This window comes from Aotus nancymaae, unplaced genomic scaffold (assembly GCF_030222135.1).
Source record: "Aotus nancymaae isolate 86718 unplaced genomic scaffold, 86718_ANA_hifiasm-v0.15.2.pri h1tg000041l, whole genome shotgun sequence".
In the NCBI taxonomy this organism is placed as follows: Eukaryota; Metazoa; Chordata; class Mammalia; order Primates; family Aotidae; genus Aotus; species Aotus nancymaae.
This window is the reverse complement of record NW_026988455.1, coordinates 43,113,520-43,138,750: the sequence shown is the minus strand read 5'-3', so window position 1 is coordinate 43,138,750 and position 25,231 is coordinate 43,113,520. Positions and strand designations below refer to the sequence as shown.

The window sequence follows — 25,231 nt, the reverse complement described above, 5'->3', positions numbered from 1 at the left end:
TTATTTATTTGAATTCAGTTCGTTCCAAATGCTGCTAATCTCACCGTCAATTCTTTCTAGATAAACCAGATAAACTTCTTAGACTTACTGTATTTCTTACTTTTTCTCTTTAGAACACCTTGAATTTCACTTTGAAACTGTTGTTGTCACAGAAATAAGAAACCTTGGGATTTTCTGTTTGGCCATTTCCTTAATTAGATATTTGCTCTGTTAAACCAAGTTTATGGGAGGCCATTGTTTTGAACCAGCTTTCTGTGTTTGGGCCCAGCAGACCAGACCAAGCCAGAATGGAGTCACTTGCGCTAAGTGCCACATAATCAAAGTGAATTTTGAAACTGGCCAGTTTTCAAAACAATCGGGAGATTGTAGTCTGTCTTAGTCATCCTAATAAGGAAGCCCCCTTTGTTTTAAACCTATAAGAAAAGAAACTTTTGAAATAGCCATTCCACTTTTTGTTCTCTTTTTCTGCCTATAAAGCCAACCTACTCTGCTTAGCTCACTCTATTTTCCAGAATGGTTTGTTGCCAGATACTAGAATCATGAATAAAAGCCAAGTCGATCTTTAAATTTGTTGAAAAAAAAATTTTTTTTTTTTTTGAGACGGAGTTTCGCTCTTGTTACCCAGGCTGGAGTGCAATGGCGCGATCTCGGCTCACCGCAACCTCCGCCTCCTGGGTTCAGGCAATTCTTCCTGCCTCAGCCTCCTGAGTAGCTGGGATTACAGGCACGCGCCACCATGCCCAGCTAATTTTTTGTATTTTTAGTAGAGACGGGGTTTCACCATGTTGACCAGGATGGTCTCGATCTCTTGACCTCGTGATCCACCCGCGTCGGCCTCCCAAAGTGCTGGGATTACAGGCGTGAGCCACCGCGCCCGGCCAATTTGTTGAAATTTTATCTTTTGACAGCTCTAATGTATCTTAATTTGCTAGGAGGGCCTAACAATAGGATGAACTTGGCTGCAAAGCGGAGCTTTAAGGGACCTTTGTCTCAAAAGAGTCTTTGTCAGTTTTCTCTCTTACTGTTTGAGATCTAAAAGTTGTAGGCTCTTTTAACATTTCAAGGCCCCAAATTTTGGAATCACTCATTTCTGTTGAATTTCTTCTTGAAATCCAGGCAATTATTTCCTGAATTCATCTCATTCACTTTTTTAAATACCTTGGAAAACACAGCCAATAGCAATTCACACACGAAACTAACAGTTTTCCAATTTCTTTTTCAGTCTCAGAAGGTACGTGATTTGACTTCTCACTTACTCTAGCTATAAAGCATTTGGCCTTTCTAGTTTCCTATTTTCTTCTGTCTGGCTTTTAGCCAATGCCATATATATATATATGTGTGTGTGTGTGTATATATATATATACACACACACACACACATATGTGTATATATATATACACACACATATGGACCTGCACAGTTCAAACCATGTTTGAACATATGTATATATATGTATACATATATACACATATATTATATATATATATATTTAATTTTTGTGATAGCAGCACCACCCATAGCCCACTTTTAATACTAATTTCTATGTGAGATTAGGCTAAGCTTAATCTGTGATAACAAACAGCCCCCCCACCCCCCCGCAGATTCTAGTGAGTATTACATGAAGGTTGGTTCTCTGTTCATACAATGTCTGTTGTAGGTTTTTGGTGGAAGGTGGGCACTCTTCCACACAGACACTTAGAGAATCAGCTTTACTGAGGCTCCATCATCTGAAAAGTCATTTATTGCTCTGGAAGTAAAAGAAAGAGTTGAACGTTGTATAAAAGCTTTCACTGCCTTAGTCCAGAAATGACACGTATCATTTCTGTGTGTATTCATTTTATTGGCCAGAACTAATCAAATGGCCTTATTAACTGCAAGTGCTGGGAACTTTCACCTCCTGTATTCCCAGGAAAGAAGGATAAATTATATTGGTGAACACAATGTCTATTACAGCTAGAAGACTTTTTTGTAAAACCCCCTTCCTAGGATGGGCTCTGGAGCTCCCTGTAGACCTAAAGTTATTGAGCCTCTGGATCTAAAGCCATTACCCATGTATAAAATTGGTAAACATCCTAAGGGAGTAGGTTTGGTGTTCTGAAGTTCTAATTACCTTGCCGGCTCTAGCTTTCACCCAAAAAATTCTCCATTAATGTCCAATATGTTAAAAGTATGTAATATTCTTATTTACATGCCATCCTCTCTCTCTCTCTCCACACACACACACACACACACACACACACACACACAAACACACATATTTTTTTGAGATGGAGTCTCACTTCATCGCCCAGGTTAGAGTTCAGTGGCATGATCTCGGTTCACTGCAACCTCTGCTTCCGAGTTCAAGCCTCCCTAGTAGCTGGGATTTACAGGCGTGCAACTTTTTGTATTTTAGTAGAGATGGGGTTTTGCCATGTTGTCCAGGCTGGTCTCAAACTCTTGACCTCAAGCAATCCACCTGCCTTGGTCTCCCAAAGTGCCAGGATTACAGGTGTGAGCTACCATGCCTGGCCTATATATATATATATAAAATATTTAATCTAACATTTTTCATTGTTTCTGGTGAAAGAGTTTGTCTGTGCAGCTGCAGGAAATGTAACTTGGTTTGCACTCTGAGAGGTCCCACATCTGGGCAATCTTCTTGACCTCTTCTCAGCACTTCTGCTTGTCCTCAGCTGGACTCTGGCTGCTTCTAGTAGCCCTTGTACATGTTATAATCTGGGAATGATAACTTGTGATTTTGCCAAAACTTTATTTGCTTTTAATTGTTTCATTTCTTTCACTGTTTTTGAATGATTTCGAGAAGGAAAGGGGACAATGTGCATTTGTGTAGTTATGTTCATTATGGAAGTCTGTTTTAATTTTAGATGTTATTCCTGAAGAAAAACTTATTTGTTTTCTAATGTAAATGAAACAAATTGTTCTGAAACCAAAAGACCTTGTATTATTTACTCAATGTGCAGAGCTCATGGAATCACTAAGTGTGATTTAAAATATATCTTAAGGTGACATAAGGCAATCTTGTGATGTTATTCTGGAATAATTAATTCAAGTGATTAAAGCCAGTAATATTAAGACTATTGGAATAGGAGCTTGCACAAGTATTCGAGTGTTTCTTTGCTTTTTGTTTTGGAGGAGGCGGGCTGATCTCCATGTCACTCCATGCCAGATATACCGCCAAGGTATTTTCGGACTACAGTACTTATAATGTACAGTGCCCCTTAAAAACTCCCTATTTAGTCCTGCTTTTCGACCACCCAGTGTCTTCAGCCAGCTATTGCAAGTTTTTTTTTTTTATTGCATTTTAGGTTTTGGGGTACATGTGAAGAACATGCAGGATTGTTGCATAGGTGCATATGTGGCAGTGTGATTTGCTGCCTTCCTGCCCTTCACCTATATCTGGCATTTCTCCCCATGCTATCCCTCCCAAACCTCCCACCCCCTGCTGTCCCTCTCCTATTTCCCCCTGGCAGACCCCAGTGTGTAGTGCTCCCCTCCCTGTGTCCATGTGTTCTCATTGTTCAACACCCGCCTATGAGTGAGAACATGCGGTGTTTGATTTTGTGTTCTTGTGTCAGTTTGCTGAGAATGATGGTTTCCAGGTTCATCCATGTCCCTAAAAAGGACGCAAACTCATCGTTTTTGATGGCTGCATGATATTCCATGGTGTATATGTGCCACATTTTCCCTGTCCAGTCTATCATCGATGGGCATTTGGGTTGGTTCCAGGTCTTTGCTATTGTAAACTGTGCTGCAATGAACATTCGTGTGCATGTGTCCTTATAGTAGAACAATTTATAATCCTTTGGATATATACCCAGTAATGGGATTGCCGGGTCAAATGGAATTTCTATTTCTAGGTCTTTGAGGAATTGCCACACTGTCTTCCACAATGGTTGAACTAATTTACACTCCCACCAACAGTGTAAAAGTGTTCCTATTTCTCCAAAATAATAAAAGCTATTGACGACAAACCAACAGCCAGTATCATACTGAATGGACAAAAACTGGAAGCATTCCCTTTGAAATCTGGCACTAGACAAGGATGCCCTCTCTCACCACTCCTATTCAATATAGTACTGGAAGTTCTAGCCAGAGCAATCAGGCAAGAAAAAGAAATAAAGAGTATTCAAATAGGAAAGGAGGAAGTCAAATTGTCTCTATTTGCAGATGACATGATTGTATATCTAGAAGACCCCATCGTCTCAGCCCAAAACCTCCTGAAACTGATAAGCAACTTCATCAAAGTCTCAGGATACAAAATCAATGTGCAAAAATCACAAACATTCCTATACACCAATAACAGACTTAAAGAGAGCCAAATGAAGAACGAACTGCCATTCACAATTGCAAGTTGTTTTGGAGGAGAGGATCAAGAAAACTCAGAAGTGTCCTAGGGTTTGAACATAATAGAGATCCAGTTGTCTAAAAAAAGGGTGACAGAGTGTTCTCATCCTAGTTTGATCATGACAGTCCCATTTTTTACCACTCTTGGTGTACTTAGCACTTTATTTCCCTCTAAAAGTATCCCAGGTGGGATTATCAATTGTGGTGTTGCCCTATTTTATACATGTCCCTTCAGCTGTTTTCAAAGTCATGTGTTTGGCAGGTAATCAGACTGACAACATTTATTTGACATTTAAACTGTTATGATAGACAAAGCTTCCAACTGTTGTGTTCCTTTTGTTTCCTTTCAGTATTCTCCATAGGGCATCCTGTTTTTGAAGATTTTCTACAAAGAAAATTCATAATAATGATAGATCTTATTTACATGCCACTCAATATAAGCTGAGTGAAAGATGACTTCACTTATCTGTCTCTGTCAAATGGTTTCCTTTTGAGTGCAGTTAAGTTTCAAATTTTGTGGTTTCATGGTTATGGATGCACAGATCACATACAGCATGAGACACATTGAAACACAAAGTCTTTCTTAAGAAGTCTGAAATGTCACAGTTTTTCCCAAGAACGTAAAATTTTCTTTATGATTCTGCAAAGACACCTAAAAGTCTTCATTTGTCAGTTGGAGGGCTATGCCACCGAATAACACTGCCTTGGCATGTAGATCATTTGCCCATGAAATCTTCAAAGAGGATTGTCAAATGTCTCTTTGCAGTCTTTGATTCTATCAGTTTTATGCTTCTAATGTGTTAGGGAATATAGCTGACTCTCAAGGGTAATTTTCTGTTAAAGTTCCAGACAGCAGATGATTATAAAAATCTAATAGAAAAGGTATCTTTCGCTTCTCGTTTGGACTAGATTTGCAACAGAAAATACAATAGCATGGTAGTGAAACTACATTAATAATTATAAAATTTAAAATTAATATATTCTGCCATCTGGAGTCTTAACTAAACATTTTAAACATCTTTGAAATCCACAAAGAAAAGTGTGTTTCTTGTCAAGTAACCAGAAGCTAGAATTCAGCTCAGAGTTTCATTGTTCTCATGTCAGATATTGCTCAGATTCAAACCCCTTTGCAATTAGTGTTATGCATATGTATGTTGAGAGTTTTCTCATTCAGCAAGTAGATTTATAATTCCTCCGGAGACAAGTTAGCGTTGCAAAGGACTAGCATCTCTATATGCATAATGACTCCCTCTTTACGTGTGCTTTTGCAGACTGAACCAGGACACTCTTCATGTTTATGGACACGTTTGAAAGCCTTTGCTTTCAGCATTTGTATTAAGGTGACAGTAACAAAATGTAAGAACATTCATTTAATCAATCATTCAGTCAATCACTTAAGATTTAATGAGCATTTACAATATGTCATACCGAGATCACAAAGATGAATAAAAAATAATTCCTGTGTCTAAGAAGCTTTCAGTCAAATGAGAAGGCTGATACGTGAATGAATAATTATAAAACTATGTGAAAGGTGGGGCAGTGACAAAGATGCTGGTTCCTTTGCAACCTCCCACTTCCCCTGTCCCACATAAATACACAGCCACAGAAACCCTAGAGTGTAACCTGGTTCCTTTCCTGTGAGAAGAATCCTATGACCTAACCCCAGCCTCTCCTCCACTGACAGGGAGCTGGGCTCTCTGGCCTGGGGCAGTGTGAGGGAGCTGCAGGGATCTTCCTGACCTGCACCTCTGGACTCCAGTTTGTTCAGTCTTGCAACTCAATATAGCAAGTTTTTCAGATAGCTAAGTCTATTCCGTTTGAAGGACTGTGAGGTGGTTTTTACTGATTGTTGGTGTTAGAGGCCTTCTGATGAAAGGTGATAGATTATTATTTTATTTTGAGTGTTCTTGTCAAAACAAAAGGTTGGCAGCTTTGTGTTGGCCCCATCCGTTCTGGGGGAAAGTTTGGCTGCTCCGTGAAGTACTTAGGTTTGGGAACCACTGAGAGTCTGGGATGCAGCTGTTCTCTAGCGCTTTCTCAACCTTGTTGCTATCGACATTTTGGGCAGGATACTTCTCTCTGGTTGGGGGCTGTCCTGTGCGTTTTAGGATGCTCAGCAGCATCGCTGTCCTCTATCTGCTAGACACTGGTAGCACTCTCCTTCTTAGAAATAATACCCAAAAATGTCTCCAGGGATTGCCAAAAGTCTGCATTGTCTCTGGGGTGGGAGGGGGGGCCACAAATTGATCCCCTTCTCTAACCAGATTGAAAACCACTGGTCTAGAGCAATATTTTTTACAACCCATTAATGTATTGTTAACTCAATTTAGTAGATTGATAATAGCATAAAAAATGAGAATAAAAAGTATCCAAATTCCTGTGAGGGTAGAGACTGTTTTGTCAAATTTTGGCTTCAATTATTATTTTTCTTTGAGACAGAGTTTCACTTTGTCACCCAGGCTACAGTGTAGTAGCATGATCTCAGCTTACTGCAACCTCTGCTCCCCTGGTTCAAGTGATTCTCATGCCTCAGCCACCCGAGTAGCTGGGATTACAGGCACCCATCACCACAACTAGCTGACTTTTGTATTTTTAGTAGACACAGGTTTCATCATGTTGGCCAGGCTGGTCTGGACTCCTGACCTCAAGTGATCCACCTACCTTGGCCTCCTGAAGTGCTGGGATTACAGGCATAAGCCACCATGTCTGGCCAAATTTTGGTTTCAATTTTATGCATGGAAATACATGTACATCTGGATTAAGATATATCGTATTTTAACTGGGCGCAGTGGCTCATGCCTGTAATCCCAGCACTTTGGGAGGCCGAGGTGGATGGATCACCTGAGGTCAGGAGTTTGAGATCAGCCTGGCCAACATGGTGAAACCCCATGTCTACTAAAAATACAGAAAATTAGCCGGAGCAGTAGTGCGTGCCTGTAATCCCAGCTACTCAGAGGGCTGAGGCAGGAGAAGCGCTTGATCCCAGAAGGTGGTGGTTGCAGTGAGCTGACATTGCTCCATTGCACTCCAGCATGGGCAACAAGAGCAAAACTCTGTCTTAAAAAAAAAAAGATGTATCGTTTTTCTTACTGGGGACTATAGTCAAAAGTTTGAAAGTTACTGCTGTAGAGGCATTGTAAATTCTATTTTAGTACATTTATTTATTTTTGTCATGAAGAATTTTCCATTGCAACAAATGAAAAATCACGGCAAGTCATTTGATGACTAGATAAGGTAGCAAGGAGAATGAGGTTATATGAAATATATGTGATTACAGCTTGATTATTTATATATATTTTAATCACAGAAAAGCTATAAGAGTTTGACAAAGTGTTTAAAAATACCCAACTAAATCCTATTGTAGATATTATCATTATACTTAATAATATTTTGCATTTATATGTCACCTGTCATTTGAGACTCTCAATCTATTGATTCATTTATTTCCTCAGTTTATGATTCTCAGTTCATCTCAGGAAATCTGAGGCACAGGCCACTGTTCCATAACATAATAAAGTCAGAGAATTAATTCAGTCTCCTATTTCCTTTAGAAAGCCTTAATCACTTTATATATGGTAAATGTATATTATAGAGAGAGTATAGAGTAAAGATATATTTTAAATGTTATTTGGTTCTATTTATTTTACTATATTTCATACAGTATATTTTATACATTTTATAATTTTTAAACATGTATATTTCTCTCTGCTAGGCTGGCAGTCTCTTGGGAGTAGGGGCAAATTCTAGGCTGTGAATCTCTCAGAGCCTGCAGGCTGTGGGCACAGCATCGTGGGAAGCCAGCAGACACGAGCAAATGCCAGTTACAGTAGCTCAGTCCCCCAAAGAAATACCTTCATTATGGATTCGTGGTTTTACTGCTAGGCTTTTGGCTGCTATCTAAGGTTGCTATATGAAAAAAGAACATATCTGCATCTTTTATAAGAATCTAGTTATCGTGAAACTTAAAGTATATGGTGAAATGATTAAGGCCACATACTGACTTTCATGGACCATAAATAGCTTTGCTTTTTTGGGCCCCTTCTTCCATTAAAAAAAAAGTTAAAAATAATGATTTTATTGATGCTATAAAGACAGGTGTAATCCAAGCTGGATTATATTATATTATACATATATATATATATATATATATATATATTCTAATTTAAAAGTAATTATTTTTGTAGGCCTCTAGAAGCATTATGAGCTCTGTGCCTTCTTCAGTGTCTAATAAAAGAGGTGGGCCCTGGGGCAAATACGCTGAAATATTACCGGTATGTTTCCTCTTCATTTGTGTGCTGCTGTAGGGACATACTCTGGTTTTATTGCCTCAGGAAAGAATGACTCAGCAGGTAACAAAAGAGCAAATTACTGGATTTGGAGTTCAGAAACTTGGGTCTTAGCATAAGCCTGATAGATCTGGGAGCTTGAAGAGCCAGGCCACCCTGTTCCTCAGCAAATGAAGAATTCACGGACAAAAAAAGGAGAAGGTCAGAGAAGATGCTAAGAATGTTTAAATTTGTCTGAAATTCTGAATCTGAGTTAAGATTTTGGAAATCCTGGAGCCACATGGGACCTGTATTAGTCTGTTCTCATGCTGCTAATAAAGACATACCTGAGAATGGGTAATTTATAAAATTTACAATCATGGTAGAAGGCAAATGATGAGCAAAATCATGTCTTACATGGCTCCAGGCAAGAAAGAGCTTGTGTAGGGGAACTCCACTTTGTAAAACCATCAGATCTCATGAGACTTACTCACTATCATGAGAACAGCATGGGAAAGACCCACCCCCATGATTCAATTACTTCCCAAAGGATCCCTCCCATTACACATGGGAATTATGGGTGCTACAATTCAAGATGAGATTTGTGTGGGGGTATAGCCAAACCATATCAGGACCTGTCATCACTTCTCCCCATCATACCCTATTCCCAGGGTAATGTTGTCAGAACTGTTGAAGGTTGGGGCTCCCAGTGTCCTCCAAGTCCAGAGTGCTGGAGAGATGAAAAACAATCTGTTTGTTGGGTCTGACATAACCCAGGGATGGTGCCTGGGTTTCCAGGAACCCAGATGGAGAGAGACACTAGAAGGTACCTGGTGGGCTAGAGAGTGGCAACCTTGTGGCAGAGCACCAGTATACCTAGGAGTCTGTGTGGCAAGGCCAGGAGGATGGAGACCTGCATGGATCCCTAAGGGAGGACCACAGGGGAAGGAGAGTGTTTCTGCAGATGTAAGCAAGGAGAAGTGATGGCAACAAAGATGGATTCTTGGCATTGTGGTACCACACAAACCCCTCAAAACTGGAAGAAATCCAGAATTGACCAATATTCAGGTTTTTCAACTTGGCAAAATGAGAGGTTGGAAGAAAAATTAAGTTCAATTATGGCAAATAAAATTCCAATGTATACCAGATTTTGGACCCCAATTAGTATTCATGATACATAGATGTTTATGATGCTTTACAGCATATGAAGGATTTTCTGCTTTTTAAAATTTTAATTCATATTAAGGTCTTAAAAGGTATTGTTTTTATTTCTGTCCTCATTTTATACATGTGAAAATGGAAGCACAGAAAGGTTAAGTGACTTGCCCAAGGTCACACAGCTAAGATCTTTTTGAGCAATGACTCAGACCATGGCCCTGTTCACTCTACCACTCCCGGTGCTTGTGTTGTGCAATATCCCCACTGAGGACCTAAATGAAAACTTCCTGTTAGGCTCTCCTAAAATGCTGGTAGGTTACCAAAAAGCATTTAGTGTTCTGCACTTTGATGCTCAGATGTGAGGAGAGAAGAGGGCTCAGGTGTGGTGTTCTGCCTGCTGTCCAACCCTGGGCTCCCTGGCTGCTTACTCACCCTTTTAATCAAGATGTTTGGTTCTACTACAGAGCTCTGTTTTCATACTCAGAGGCAGGGAGGAATGGATGTTAATGGGAATGTGAGGGGCTGAGCCCCAGTCCAGTGGGGGTGGGGAAGAGGATCAGGTCCTAAAGGGCCTCATGACTTGGATGCCCTTTGGATTGGGTGCCCAATCTTGATTAAGGGAAGCAATTCTGCTTCTCTGTCTTTGTACCTACACTTACCATGTTGTAGATTTTTCTTCTTTTTGTGTCTCTCTATCTAGACTGCAAGCAACTTAAAGGCATGGACTCCATCAGACTCGCTTCCCACTGCATCCCCTACACCTGCCAAAGTGCCTGGCATGTAGTATTAATTTTAAAACATTCGTGGAATAAACAAATGGCTGGATGATTGAATTCTTGGGTACTTGAGTGTCCCCTAAAGAATTCTAGCCCTGTATCCTTAAAGCAAGGTAACTTCTGAGAGGTGCTTAGTCTTAGCTTTCTATATTTCACTCAAGAAAGCTCTATTAAAAATAGTTACTTCAGTCGCCAGCCACTTCTCCTGCTTTTTCCTTTTCTATTCCCAAATCCGCTTCTTCCTTCTTCCCTCTTCCCTCCTCCCTCTCCCTCTCCCTCGCCTTCTTCTTTTTCTTCTTCTTCTTCTTTTTTTTTTTTTTGAGACAAGATCTTATTCTGTTGCCCAGGCTGGAGTGCAGTGACACAATCATGGCTTACTGCAGCCTTGATCTCCCTAAGGTGATCCTCCTAGCCCACCCTCCCAAGTAGCTGGGACTACAGGCACATGACACCATGCCCAGCTGACTTTTGTATTTTTTGTAGAGATGGGGTCTTGCCGTGTTGCCCAGGCTGGTCTTGAGCTTCTAGGCTCAAGGAATCTGCCTGCCTCCCAAAGTGCTGGGAGTACAGGCATGTGCTACTGTGCCCTGCCTCTTGTTATTCTTAATCACCCTTTTAATCAAGATGTTTGGTATATTTTTTCCTTCTTCCATCTACATTTTTAAGAAATGTTTTCTTCTACCTCATGTTTATCAGCTTCCTTTATTGCGTCTTTAGAAGCAGGAAGCACAGGTTATAAATCAATATGGGCAAATAGTTTGCTGTCGTGTTTTGAAAAAATTGTAATTAAAAGTCATGGTAGAAAGAATTTCTAAAGTGGCAAGTTGTCTTTCCAAGATATTACCTTGTCTTATTTTAGAATTTACTGTCGGTAAACTAATCTACGTTATTAAATAAGATTCAGTTCACTGGAGTCACTGAGTAATTACTATTGCTATGTTCAGTAAGTATTGTTTTGGTCATATTAGTTTTATCACTTATGCTGCTTTGCTTTTAGGAAGTAGCCTCAGCATTATTTGAAAAGAGATGGAAAATGCTTTATATATCACAAATCTAGTACATTTATAATTAAAATAATGCTGCAAATATAGAACATTTTCATTGGATAATTTTTAAAAATCTGAATGCAATACAGAATAAATAAACTGCATCTCTTAATGGACTCCTAATTTTTTCTTAAGGCACCGTGACAGAGAAGCTTTTCCCAAAGATTATGATATAGAGGGTCCTGAGAAAGTTAAAAAACTGTGTAATTCAACATATCGGCGACTTGGAACCGATGAATCCCTGGTAAGTAGTAGCTGTTACTTCGTTTTAAGTCTGAAATCTTTGTCATAGTGAAACATGAAAAAATAAAGGGAGGAGTGTTTTGTGCAGGACCATTCCTCGTTAACTGTATTAGTTACTTAGATGACTTAGTCAGTGTGTGCTGAAGCAACATTACTTGTAAAATGTGCCTACCTTATACAATGATTGGGTCAATTAAATGAGATGAAGCAAGTTGAATACATGGCATGGTGCCTGGCACATACAAGTGCCTAGGAAATTGCTCCTGTTGATATGATGCTATTATCACTGAAGCAGCAATATTCTGCTAGATGTCTCCTTTCACCTCCACAATAACCCGGTGATATAGGTATTATTACTATCTCTAATTCACAGAGAAGGGAAAAGATACTTCTAGAGGCTAAGCGACTTACTCAAAGTCACACAGCTAGGGAGTGGAAGACAGAGAGTTTGTATCCAGGTCTTTGGTTTCAAGTCTTTTGTACTTATCTTAAGCTGGTGGAGTTGTGAGTAAAAAACATGCTATTTACAGCCTCATAACATTTGTACAATCCAGTTGCAAGCAGGATATTTGTGGCATAAGTGATTCCTGTTTGAATTGCTGTGAGTGGGCTACTGCTTGGCTACCTAGGTGTCTGTCCAGTCAGCATAAGGCAGGAGCTCAACTCCTAGAAGACCCCCAAATTGAGTCCTGCAACATTAGGAGCTTTGGGGCTAGCTGAAGACAATTTAGCCTTAGAGGATGGCCTCAGGGCATGAAGAGCTGGTGATTTGATGAGGATGGTTGTACAGGTGATGAAAAGATTGGTGTCACATTCTGCCCCCAAAGGCTGGGCTAGTTTTAGATCAGGTGTAAAAAGAGGCATAATTCCATATTGGAAATTGTTCTTAAAGATTCTCCATTCTGCAAGGTGATGAGGACAAATTAGCTTAGCATGACAGTACTATTTCCTCCCTTCCTCTTATAGTTTCGGTGGACAGAGAGTAATAAGAATCTCCTGGAGAATGGGGATTTATTGTAAAGTGACAGCTGCCTGGATATGGAATGAGCAAACTTGCAGGAACTAACACAGCTCTAAAGTAAAACATTTCCATTGCCACCCCAATGTCTCTGTGTCACACGCACACAGAGTGTCTCTGACACTCTATTTCTCTCTGCTCAGGTTTACCTCTTGCCCCATAGCCCAGATCTCGGGGGAATCTGATATTTCCTCAGTTTCCACCCAACCCTCTTCCTTTTGTACCAGGCTGCCTCGGGAGTCATCAGCCAGCATGTGGATGGGGCTCTGCAGTGTGATGCCCAACTCAGTCAACATCCACCTTGCTCCATTCTCTCACAAACCCAGTTTCACCTTGCTCTCTTCAGCATGGGGCTGTGGTCAAGATAAGAGTAAGTTGGGCAAGACAGGAGTTGTTTGGCCTGAACTTAGAGACTTTGGTCCTTAAAAAACATTTAGTTTTGATTCCTATATAAAAATGCTCTTTGTCTCTGGGTTGTGGGAGGAAGTGAGATGAAGTGAAATATGAGGTATAGGAACCACAAACATTCCTTCCCATGTATTGTTTGTATTACAGTGGTCAAGCCTCAGGTTTAATGGGAATGTGTAAATAAATAGTACTCTTTGCTGTTTCTATGTCTTTTTGTTGATGGCCATTGAAACCCTGTCCTCCACCTGCCAGATTTGGAATGTGTATGAGATAGAAAAGAAAATAGACTAAGGAATCACTATTTCTGATGAAACTGCTATTCTCTATCATCTTAAGAGTAATTTACGCTTTTCTCTATAGACTTTCTGTGTGTAAAGCACTGGCCCATCCATCTTGTTTTTCATTCTTCACAACAAAGCTGTAAAGCTGTCAAGAAATATATTATTATTCTAGTTCTAAACCTAGACTTACAGATCTTAAATGACTCACCCAAGGTCCCAAGTGTAAAGAAAAGAAGGGATACTGGTGCCCAACACCCACACCTTCACATGCCAGGTGCGAGGCTGGATGTAGCAAGAGGATGGACAAGTTCTTCTTCTTGTTGTCACAGAGTTTTGATGAGGGCCTAAAGACACTCTTGATAATTGGCAGGAACCACATGCCTTAAAGCAAGAATCCAGGCCACCAAGGCAGGACCTGCTAAGAGACTAAATTAGGATAAACCGGTATGAGTAAGTGCGTCCTTAAAGACAAAAGTCTGAAGTTAAAAGAGGATTCATGTAGTTGTGGGTTCTGTGCCCCTCTTTCTCCATTTGAGAGGTGTTTCAAGGGAACCACTCAGAGAGATTAATATGTATGTCCTGGAATTTAGAGGACACAGGGTCCAGGCAAAACCTAAATGTGAGAGGCCATGCCTGATACGGCAGAGAAGAAGGAGGGAGTGCACTGCCCTTGGGGCAGGGACAGCAGTGGCCAAGAAGAGACTTGCCTAAGACTGTTATTAAACAAAAGGAAATAACTTGCTGTCGGAGGGAAGGGGCAGTTTGATTAAAACGAAGTTGCTTTATGATTGCATCCTATTGATGGAATAGGATCTATTCAACAAGACATTTCCATTAAAAGTACTTTATTTCCTCCTCTGGACAGCTCTTCAGGGAGGTATCATACATGATCGATGTTGGATAGATGAGGAAACTGAGAACAAGTGAAGCTTAATTACTGGTGAAAAGTCAAACAGCTAGAAAGTGTATTAAAAATTAAAATCCATCGTTCTCCTCTGGCTCTAAACGCTAAGATCTTAAAGACTTTTCCAAATTGCCTCTTTGAATACCAAACTGTTCCACTTCTAGTTTGCTGGCCTTTTTACCCCCCTACACTGCATCTTGCTTGTAGAAAATAGACCTGATTATTTTTTGCTCTGGCTTGGATATTGTATATCTCACTGCATATGTGTTGAGGCTTTGATTTCTTACATCTTAGCCATAACTTCTGTCCTATTTCCTGAATTATGTCCACACACATGCTGGCTAGCCCTATTCCCATCTGTTTCCCCTCCAGAATGCCTTCTTAACTTTTTTTTTTTTTTTTGCAAGATTGCTGCTGAGTGGTTGCTTTGTGCGTCCACAAGCATTTTCATTTAGCTGATTGAAGGTGTCCTTGTCCTTAAGTGCTGCTGCAAGAGCTAATGTGAGCATCATTTATTTGTAGCAGAGTTTAAAATGGGACTTACTTTTGTCTACATTTTGGCTAAGGCTCTGAGAATCTAAGAACAGAACAATAGCCTCGTGTGCCGAAGTAAAAATTAGTCACTTATGCAAGATCCTCTAGGAAGGTGGCGCTAATAGGCGCCCATTCACATGAGGGATACATGAGAATTAACATGCAAGAAGCCTAAGGAGGACTTTGATAGCACAGAGAGGGTTTTGGAAAGAGTGTGCTCTAAGTCTCATCTGCAAGGACCCTTGTGTGCCTTGCAAAGTTAGGCACAGGTTCCAGTGACTGGTCAGAGGAAGCGGAGCAGAAAGAGGGAGCCAGCTCCCCTAGAGGTGGAGCAAGGATGTATGAATCCTCGAGCCCAGATGTGCCTTTTGTGGATCCAATGTGGACAACAGGGAAGAAGAAAATGACATGGAGTCATTTCAGAGCCTTTCGAAGAGTACCTCATAGTGGTACTCAATAAATATTTACAGAAGGAAAAATGGAGAGATGGGAGGGTGTCTAGCTGGGTTTCTAGGAACTTGGGCAAGACATTTAAGTCTAGCCAGAAGCATCTTGTATCATGGGACTTGCCATTCAATGTTCCCAGAGGTGATCCCAAAGTCTACCAGGACATCCAAGAAAGTCACCTTTGAATATTCACCAGTGCCAGAGAGGGTCAAAGATAAACATACCCGGGGGAAACCATAGCAAGATTACATTCTGCCATTCCTGCATTTACCTCTCTCTTTTCCTCATTTCCACATATCCTTAGCATCAGTCCCCAAGGAGATAGAGGGAGGTGAGGAGTAGGGAAGAAGCCCAAGTGGGATAATTGAGAAGAAACCAACTGTGCTTCCTGTTCCCAACATAGTGGGCCCGGCCAAAGCAGCCCCAAGGAGGAGGAATGAGAATCTTTCCATGAAATTTGAAGTTTTGACTATTATATGGGACTGGCATTTTACTTACCTCAGTGACAATCCTCCTAGAAAAAAGTAGTCAGAGAATTTTTGTGTTATCTGAGAGTCACCAGAAATGCCCTGGGACCTGTCTTATAGTTTCATCAAGGAGCATGAGAAAGAACTAGTCCTTCCAAATGACTGTGGATGGGCAGTGATGGAGGAAAAATAGATTGGTTTTCTGATTGTGGCTACTTACAAGTCCCACTTGTTCAATGAGCCAGTTACCCATTTGTATGTAAAAGAGCAGTCCATTCTTATATCTGTCTATCCCCTTTCCCTACTTTAGTCTTCTTTATGACACTTACCTTGTTGGACATATTTTAGACTTACTTAGTTGTTAATCATTTGTCACCTCCTACTAGAATACAAGCTCTGTGGAAGTGGGGAGTTTGGTCTGTTTTGTTCCCTGTTTTATCCTCAGTTCCTAGAACAATCCCTGGAACATAGCGGGTGTTCAATAAATATTTGTGGAAGAAAGGGAAGAAGGAAGAAAGGAAGTAAGGGAGGGAGGAAAGAATGAAGGAAGGAAACAAAGAAGGAAGGGAGGGAGGAAAGGGAGGAGGTAGAGAGGGAAGAGGATAAAGTGAAGAAGTTCCACATTCAACAAACATTTTTTGAGGCCCCATTACTTTGCCAGGCATAATGCTAAGTGCTAGGGTAAGAAAAATAATTCAAAACAAGGTCCTTGTCTATCAGGAACTCATGGGTTCCTAGGAAAAATGGGAGCACATAACCACGGTGGCAAAGGGCAAGATGGATGCTATGATAGGAAGAGCATCTGGGTGCTGTGAGGTACACCTGAACTGAAATGGGTTGCAGTGAAGTTTGGGTATGATTTCCTTTGAGGCTCTGGAGCTGAATCCTAAAGGAACCATCTCTTGGCAGAATCAGGTTTCAATGGTGGGATAATTGATTTCCTACTTCAGTGGCCCCTCAGGTTTCAGTAGGCCAAGTGAGGCCATTGGGGATATAGATTCACAGGAGAACAGTAATCGAAGCTGCTGGGTTTGCCATGATGGTCTTATTCTAAGCTTAATGGGTAATAGCATTCTAAACTATGGTCTCTTACCTGGGCTTTATTCAGGTGCTACATATCTATACCAGGGTGAATTCCATTCAAACTAAAATCATCAAGAGTATGTCTATCATTGTTGCTTCAACTTGTAAAGTCTCTCGCCCAAGGATCCTCACAACACTACCAAAGGCCCTATCACAATAACTTATGTTTCTTTCTAGCATGTGAGGCTGATACTCAAGTGAGAGCCACTGGGAGGACAAAGAAAGACCACTCCTGAGAAAGGGAAGCATGTTGAATACCATAAACTTAGAATTAATTACAGAATACATATGATGCTGTGTCATAGGAGCTGAGAACTTGTCAGACATAAATGAGCAAGAAATACATGAGCAATTTATTAAACAGATTTTTTTATACAGCTAGTGGCTCAATGCCAAGGCATTTTTGGAACTAACAGGACAACGTTATTGAACAAATTAGGCTAATATTAACAGCATCATAGATATTTTGGATTTAAAATGGCAAATAAATGAATAGGACAAAAGTATGTTAGCATTCATTTTAGGAATAAAGAATCACCAAATAAGCTTAAATATGAGCTGTTTTAGTGAATAAAAATATCATATTCGAAAACTAATGTTCCTAAAAGGGGTACAAAGGATATAATTATACCAGATATGGGAAATTCAATTATTCACTTAATTGGTTAAAGTATTTTTTTTCTTTGACATTGTAGGATACTATTTTGACCAGTATAATCTTATGGATGTTTCTTGGATTTATATCTAAGCACCTGAAAGGGGTTTATGGATAAAATGTTTGTAAATAGAATAATTTTAAATGCCATTGCAGGGGGAAAGGAAGATGTTTGGCAATAGTAGGCTGTTGGGCTAGGGTTCCCTCTTGCTTCCTGTCTCCATAACCTCAGAGGTTGGAGTTGATGTCACAGGTTTCAGCATTCTCTCCTGGAACAACTTTGGATCAGCTTTTCCAGTATCACCACAATCACATCTGGCATTCCTGTTTTAGGAATTCTGTATCAATTTTGGTCCCCCGAGTGTACATCCCTTGTTTTCTGCTGTATCTCTGAGTCTATTTATTCTAGCAAATATCCTCTCTGTCATTTCCAGAGATTTGGGATGGGAATGAAAGCAGGCCACCCAGCATTTTGATCCCATCACTCTCATTTGCTGCTCCATTTCTATATGCCCTAATTTAAGTCTTACAGAAACTAGACTTTACTTTTTTATGTATATTAGTTTGCTTAAGCAGGTGTAACTGTTATGTTGAAAAAATGAGACTTATATCAGGCAATCATGTGCGTATACACATACACACAGACACCCGCACACACGAACATGCAGAGATACAGACATCCATATTTTTTGTGTCCACTGCCTGTTTACCCTGCTTTATGGAGCAGGTTCTTAATTTATGCTTGGACAAAATCCTGTGCAGCTTCCTTAGTTATTATGGTCAATCTCAGATAATAAAAAGCCTATTGGTCACATTTCAGTAAATAAAGTATCTCATCAAAATGATAAATTTCATTTAGAGTTAAAGCTTTTCTCTTCCTCTAGCTACAGCCTGCTCTAGGCTGGGAAGTCTGCAGAGGGAAGTGGGGGTGAGGGGTGGGCCAGGTTGGATAATTTTTTATTTCTCCACCTGCTCTGCTTTTCCTTTCCCCCAGACAACTAGAAGACCCTTTCATGTTTATTTTACTAATATTAAATATTTAATTGAGACTATTTTGTGACAATAAGTGATTTTGTTATCTAAGAGTAATGATGAAAAAAATGAGACTTGTTCTAAATTTATTTCTGCTAGAGACAGGAAAAGGAGCATCTCATAAGCCAGGTGTGGTAGTGCAAGCTTGTAGTCCCAGCTTCTTGAGAGGCTGAGGCAGGAGGATTGCTTTAGCTCATGAGTTCGAGGCTGCAGTGAACTATGATTGTGCCACTATACTTCAGCATGGGTATCAGTGAGACCCTATTTCTTAAAAAAAGGAAAAAAAAAAAGAAGAGGAGGAAGGAAGAAGCTCATAAAAGCTTGCTCGAAGAGGTAGTTGTGGAAATCAATAGATTGATTTTTCTGATTACATGCTATGAGTCCCAGTTGTTCAAAATAAGAGTGGTTATATTTGCAGGGGCCTCTCTTGGATCCCTTAGAATCTTTACATGGCACTGCTGAGTTAACCTAGATGTGAAAACAGTCAGGATTTCCAATGGCAAAACTTCTGAGAAATAAGTAAGGCCTTTTCAATGATTTTAAAAGATAACCAAGTCTTCGTATTTTTTTGGCAATGATGCAGGAAAGCTACAGTTGGTAGGGGGAATGCTGTTCAACAGGCTAAAATAAGACTCTTCCCTAGTTATGACTGAAGATCTAAGATAATAGATGCCAACTCCTCCTTTATTCCAAAGTGAGATGCCAACCCACTCATGCAGAACATGCAAATTATTTGGGCAGTATCTGAGTTTTGAGCTTCTTGGTGTCTCATTCACCTTGAAGATTAAAAACAAACAAAAAAGGTTAAAATGGAAGAGATCTGGCCAAAAGAATTTAGAAGTTGGAGGGGTTGTCTGGAGAGAGCATGCATGCTGTGAATCCCACCCCTCTAACCCCCAAAGGGTCAAGGGTAGGAAATGTGTCCCCTTCATTTCCACCCTGAAAGTGGGGCCTCAACGATATCACTCAGGGAACGTGATGTGTTGGGGTCTCACTCATGCTTGACAAAAGGCTCCAGACTGGAGGTTTCTGGAAGCAGCTTGTAGCATCAGAGGGAAAAGGCTGATGTGAGAAGTACCTGAGCTTCTGATATGGTTTGTCTCTGTCCCCACCCAAATTTCATCTTGTAGATCCTATAATTCCCACGTGCTGTGGGAGGGACCCGGGGAAAGATAATTGAATCACTGGGATGGGTCTTTCCCATGCTATTCTGTAGTAGTGAATAAGTCTCATGAGATCTGATGGTTTTAAAAACTGAAGTTCCCCTGCACAAGCTCTCTCTCTCTGTCTCTGTCTGCTGCCATCCATGTAAGACATGACTTGCTCCTCATTGCCTTCCACCATGATTGTGAGGCCTCTCCAGCCACGTGGAACTGTAAATTCATTAAACCTCTTTCTTTTGTAAATTCCCTGGTCTTGAGTATGTCTTTATTAGCAGCATGAAAACAGACTAATACAGCTTCCTTTACTGTGGGTCAGGGGAATGTACTTTCTGGGTGCCTGTAAAGAATCCAGGAAAGAATTGTCAGTTGGGGATCATCTAAAATGAGTCTTGCCATGAGAGATTCTGCCAAGGGTGAGTCATCCTCAGCAGAATAGTCTGGCCAACCTGAAATTTATAACCTGAGGAGAAGTCATAAGTGGCCTCCTCATTTCTTGTACTAGTCACCCAGGTTATATGTTGACTGCATTTTCTTCACATAAGTGCAGCACATATGGGAAGAGTTCATTCTTCAAGAATGGAAATTGGGATTTAAAAATAATTCATACTCAGGAAAACAGGGAATATGAATGATATTATGAAATGAATTTCCTATATCCATTAGATATTTTCTATATTATCATTTGTCTCAAACTAGATTTTATTATGTAAATTAAATGGAAATTTTAGTGATTATCCTGTGAGTTTGTGCTGTGTTAATTTAGCTATCTCACATACCAAATTGCCAATCTCCAGTCTGTGATATACAGATATACAAAGCCCAAAAGACTTTTAAACATATGGAAGTGCTTTTATGAAGTAACATCCTTATGTCAGGTTATGAACATTTCTACACCAAAGTGATTTTTCACATTAAGATGGTGTAGGATTAGGTTTGCCTACATGCAACAGACACTGGAAATCAACAGAGACTGTTCATATAGGGTTGTGTTATTTCAGCTAAAGGGTCTGGAGGATAGCAGGGCTGGTATGAAAGTTCTATGTATTGTCAGAGATCAATTCCTTCCAGTTTTCTGCTCTGCCATCGTTGGGTAGGACCCAAGATGGCTGCTGGAAACCAGTCATTATGTCCACATTCCAGGCAGCAAGAAGGAAAAGAAAAGAACGACTTTTCCTGGAAGTTCTTTCCAGGAAACAACTTTTTTCACTCATGCTCAATTGTCCAGAACTAGTCACTGATTACATCTAAGTGTAAAATAACCTGAAAAATGTGATCTGCAATGCCATACGCCCAGCTAAAGTTTGGGGATTCTATTAATGATGAAGAAGGAATGTCTAATGTTGGAAGATAACATTTGCCATTGATACAGAAAACAGCAGTTAAGAGTTGTCTTTGGAGTCAGATGGCTTCTCTTTGATTCTTGGCTCTACCACTTACAAGGTTGTAACTTAAGTCAAGAGTCTAAAACTTTTCATGTCTTTATTTCTTTATGTGTAAAGTGAGAATTGTAGAGTTGTCACAGGCATTTAATGTGAAGAATTTAGAATGGTTTCTGGCCATGTGCTATTGTTATTACCATTATCCTCATGATTTACTATAACCCACTATGCCATAGCTAGTAGAGACTCTGGAGTTTGTTTACAAGTGTAGTCCTAGAACTTAATAGATGTAGATAGATGGATCAATGAATGAGGCAGACCGCATGAGTCTTAAGTTGTGGAGCTTCTACTTTCTGGCTGACTTGCCTGGGCACTACTTAATCCCTTCCAGCCTTAGTTTTCCATTTTTCAAAACAGAAATAAATTATACCAAGTTTCTTCATTTGTGTTTCCAGATCCACTCTCCACCCTTCTCACCCTGCTTTGTGCCAAAGAGGCTGACCTCTATGGTTAGTTGCAATGAGCTCCTTGTCCTCTGGCTTCTCATTGGGATGGGCTCATGGGAGGCACTGGTAGGTGACCAGAGGTGGGAGGAGAGGGAGCTTGGACACTTATTCTTGTGATTTCCTCCGTGCAGGACCATGCTTTGTCAGTGGCTGGGTTTCTGTTCTGAAAGATACAACTCTCAGGTGGCCTCAGTTTATAGCTGTAGGTTGTTCTGAGTTACAATAACTGTTCTACCCCAAGGTTCCTCACAATTGCTAACCTCAGGGTGCTTCAATAGTGTTGATTTTCTTAATGCTTCCCACACGTTTATAAAGAGATACTTTATGAAGTGCTTCTCAATGCCCATTTGATTGTTTTTCCCTTCTGAGACCATGATTGATATTAATACATAACACTCAGAAGGTTGCTTTGAGAATATATTGAAATAATGCATTTAAAGTGCTTAGTACATTGTCTGGCACAGAATAAGTGCTCATTTTGCTCTACTAATGCTATGATTATCTGTTTCTTTTTACTCCTCTGTTTTATGTTCGGCAACATCTTTGTTTCATATGATTTTCAAAGGGTTGGTTGATTTGCTGAAATATTTTACTGTTACAAATCATCAAAGCATATCTACGCTTAATTTTTACACTTGATCTTAGCCAAAAGGCTAAGAAAAGCAATCTAAGCTTAATTTTTTGGTCAACCTTACACCTTCAAACAAAATGGTAGCTACTAACTTTTTCCTAAAAGGTATTTTTTGCTGTTAAATGAGACCCAATGTAGTGTCCCCTACCATTGAACCTGAACATCTAAGAAGAGTGATTGAGCTAAGGGTACATGATCAGAGTTGAAAAATTTGGCTAGGAGGATAGTAATTCAAGAGTTTGAGGTGTTAGAGAGAAGTGCTCTGAGAAGTCAAGGATCTAGACAGCCATGGAACCAGCACCAGAGACTTAATCAAAATGGTTTTAATTAAGACTCCCAGTTACAGCAGAGCCTTATTACTGAAGCAAAGTGGACCCAAAGTGTCTGACTATAGCCATGATACTCTTGCAGTTGAAGGCTCTGGTTTCCTTAAGAGTGGTCTCTCTTTTTAAAAACAGAAAATCTAGTATTAATGTGTTCTGAGGCTTCATAAATATCTTGGGGAATCTAGGCTTTCAGAGAAAGTAATGGATTTTCTTGGTGATGAGTTCTGGTTCTTGGCTCTGAACCTGCAGCTCCATGATCTTCTAGAGTTTTGTATGGAGAAAATATTGAATCCCTTACATCCATTTTTGTTCCTAAGATCTCCGAGATGCTAACCTTGATGCTTCTGCAATTGGTTTGAATACATCGTACAGTTCGCAGGTTTTTTCACAGAGAAATAATTGCTTAATAATTAATTGAATTATGCTCTATGATAGAGAATGAATAATGATGACAATGATGATGATGATATCTGAAGTTTTGTGATTTATGAAGTAATTGCTGCAAACATTTTCTTACTCAGGGTATTTAAAATATACCAACCCTGAGAAGGACAAAGAAGGAAGTAGAAAGTAGGTAGAGTTAGCATATTTAATTGAATGCAGTTCTTTCTATTTCATAGAAACAACCAATTTGGTTTTTATTTCCCAACAGCATACAGTAATTGCTATTTTTGCATATTTATGATGAAATACTTGACAGCTATGAGATATTACTTATTTTTAATGTCAACTGGAGTCAACAATTAAAATCAGAATTCAATACTTCAATACTTCAATAAAAACATATTTTAGTAACTGATCATTTTTAGTGATAATTTATTTTTCTTATATGTGACTTCTATGTTTCCAGGTTTGGATATCAGAAACACATGAAAAGTTGTCACAAGTATGTTTAAACACAGAATTGGCTGAAAGGAAGAGTAAGGCCCTATTGAATGAGGAAACAGTGAGCTCTGGGATTATTGAAAGGTATTCTTAATACTTTCCTTTACTTATAGAACATGGACATGCAGGAAAGAACTTGTACAAGTAGCAAAAAGGTATAGTGACCCCAGATCCACACTAAAGGAACACAGCAAGCACATTTGTCTTAAGCTTCCATGCTTTCTGCTCATGCTGTTCTCTCTGTTTGGGAATTTCTTTTCCTCAGCTGTTTGACCAATCAACTCTCTACTTATTCTGGGCCCAGCTGAAATGCCATTTTATCTTTACATGTTTTTTTTTTTTTTTTTTTATGGCCCAGGGTTCTGACTATCCAGGTTTGAACCCCAGCTCTACAGTTTACGGTAAAAGTTATTTGGTGTTTATAACCCGGTTTGTTCATTTGTAAAATGGGAATTACAAAAGCATCTACTTCGTAGGGTTGTTCTGAAATTTAGATTAAATGAAGTATGAAGTGTGCATAGAAATATTGCCTGACATGCAGGAAGAATTAGGTAAGCTGCCATTAATCAGAATTAATTGCTTTTCTATTTTTGTCCTCTGAATATTTTATGTCCTACATGACAGTTGGACTTGCATTCTGGTTATTTATATGAAGGCATTTCCTCAGGAATAGAGAGTTCTTTGAGGATAGAAACTCTTTCTTAGTCATAGCTGTCATCCTGCAACCTGGCACAGTGCCTCCCCATGGAAGTGTATGGCACATAGCCTTTGTCTTATACTGTAGTTATTGAAAAATGCAGTCAAAATGATGACAAAAATGCTAAAATTTCCACTGACTTGCCAGGATGTTTTGTTATACAAATTTCATAAAAGTTGCAAACATGAAAACTCTTTAAAAAGTAATCATCATAAAAATCCAACCCTAAATTAGTTTTATATGGCTTTGAAAGTTTGCACATTACAGTCTAACAAGTTTTCTAAAAAGTGTTATCTTGTTTTAGGGTCACCGGATTGCCTCCCATAGGATTTGGAGCTGTCTTACCTAGACATCCACCAGATCGGAGCAAAACGTTAGTAGTCCCTAAACTGCCACAACTATACAAAAAATGTTCCTTGATTCAGAAGGTTTGTTTGCAGGGGCAAGGTATGAGAGGGTGTGCCAAGGTCAACAAAATACCCTTTACATGACATCTTAGACTTTCCTTTAACCAAATATTTTCTCCATTAATATGCATAACATTATAACAATAATAATGAAACAGTTAATCCTTATTATTTACAGATCCTGTATTTGCAAATTTTTCTCCTCTGCAAAATTTACCTCTTTGTATCTCACAAGTCAATACTCGGGGTTCTGTCATGGTCATTCGTGGACATATGCAGAGTGGTAAAAATGTTAAGGCACCAGATGTGCACCATCACACCTGAGGTTGAACAGGGTGATGCCCTGCCTTTTTGTTTCAGCTCTCATTCTATAAACGTGTTCTTTTCACAGTCTATTCAGTGACACGTTTTTCAAACTCTTTTGCTCTTTGTTGGTCATTTTGTTTAAAACATCCCTCAAGCATGGTGCTGAAGTGCTGCCATGTTCCTTAGAGCAAGAAGGCTGTGATGTACTTTTCAAAGAAAACACATGTGTTAGATAAGCTTGATTCAGTTATGAGTTGTAGTGTTCTT

The 25,231-nt window shown here is 39.6% G+C and overlaps 1 protein-coding gene across 1 annotated transcript in view; it reads left to right on the top strand.

Annotated features, from left to right (window-relative positions):
• The window catches only part of CFAP95 (cilia and flagella associated protein 95), a 78,365-nt gene that overhangs the window by 13,407 nt on the left and 39,727 nt on the right, over positions 1-25,231 (top strand). Inside the window, exons 2-4 of the mRNA XM_012454455.2 lie at positions 11,728-11,836; positions 23,520-23,638; positions 24,556-24,624. Of these exons, the coding sequence (XP_012309878.2) occupies positions 11,728-11,836; positions 23,520-23,638; positions 24,556-24,624 (297 nt within the window). The remainder of the gene's footprint in view (positions 1-11,727; positions 11,837-23,519; positions 23,639-24,555; positions 24,625-25,231) is intronic.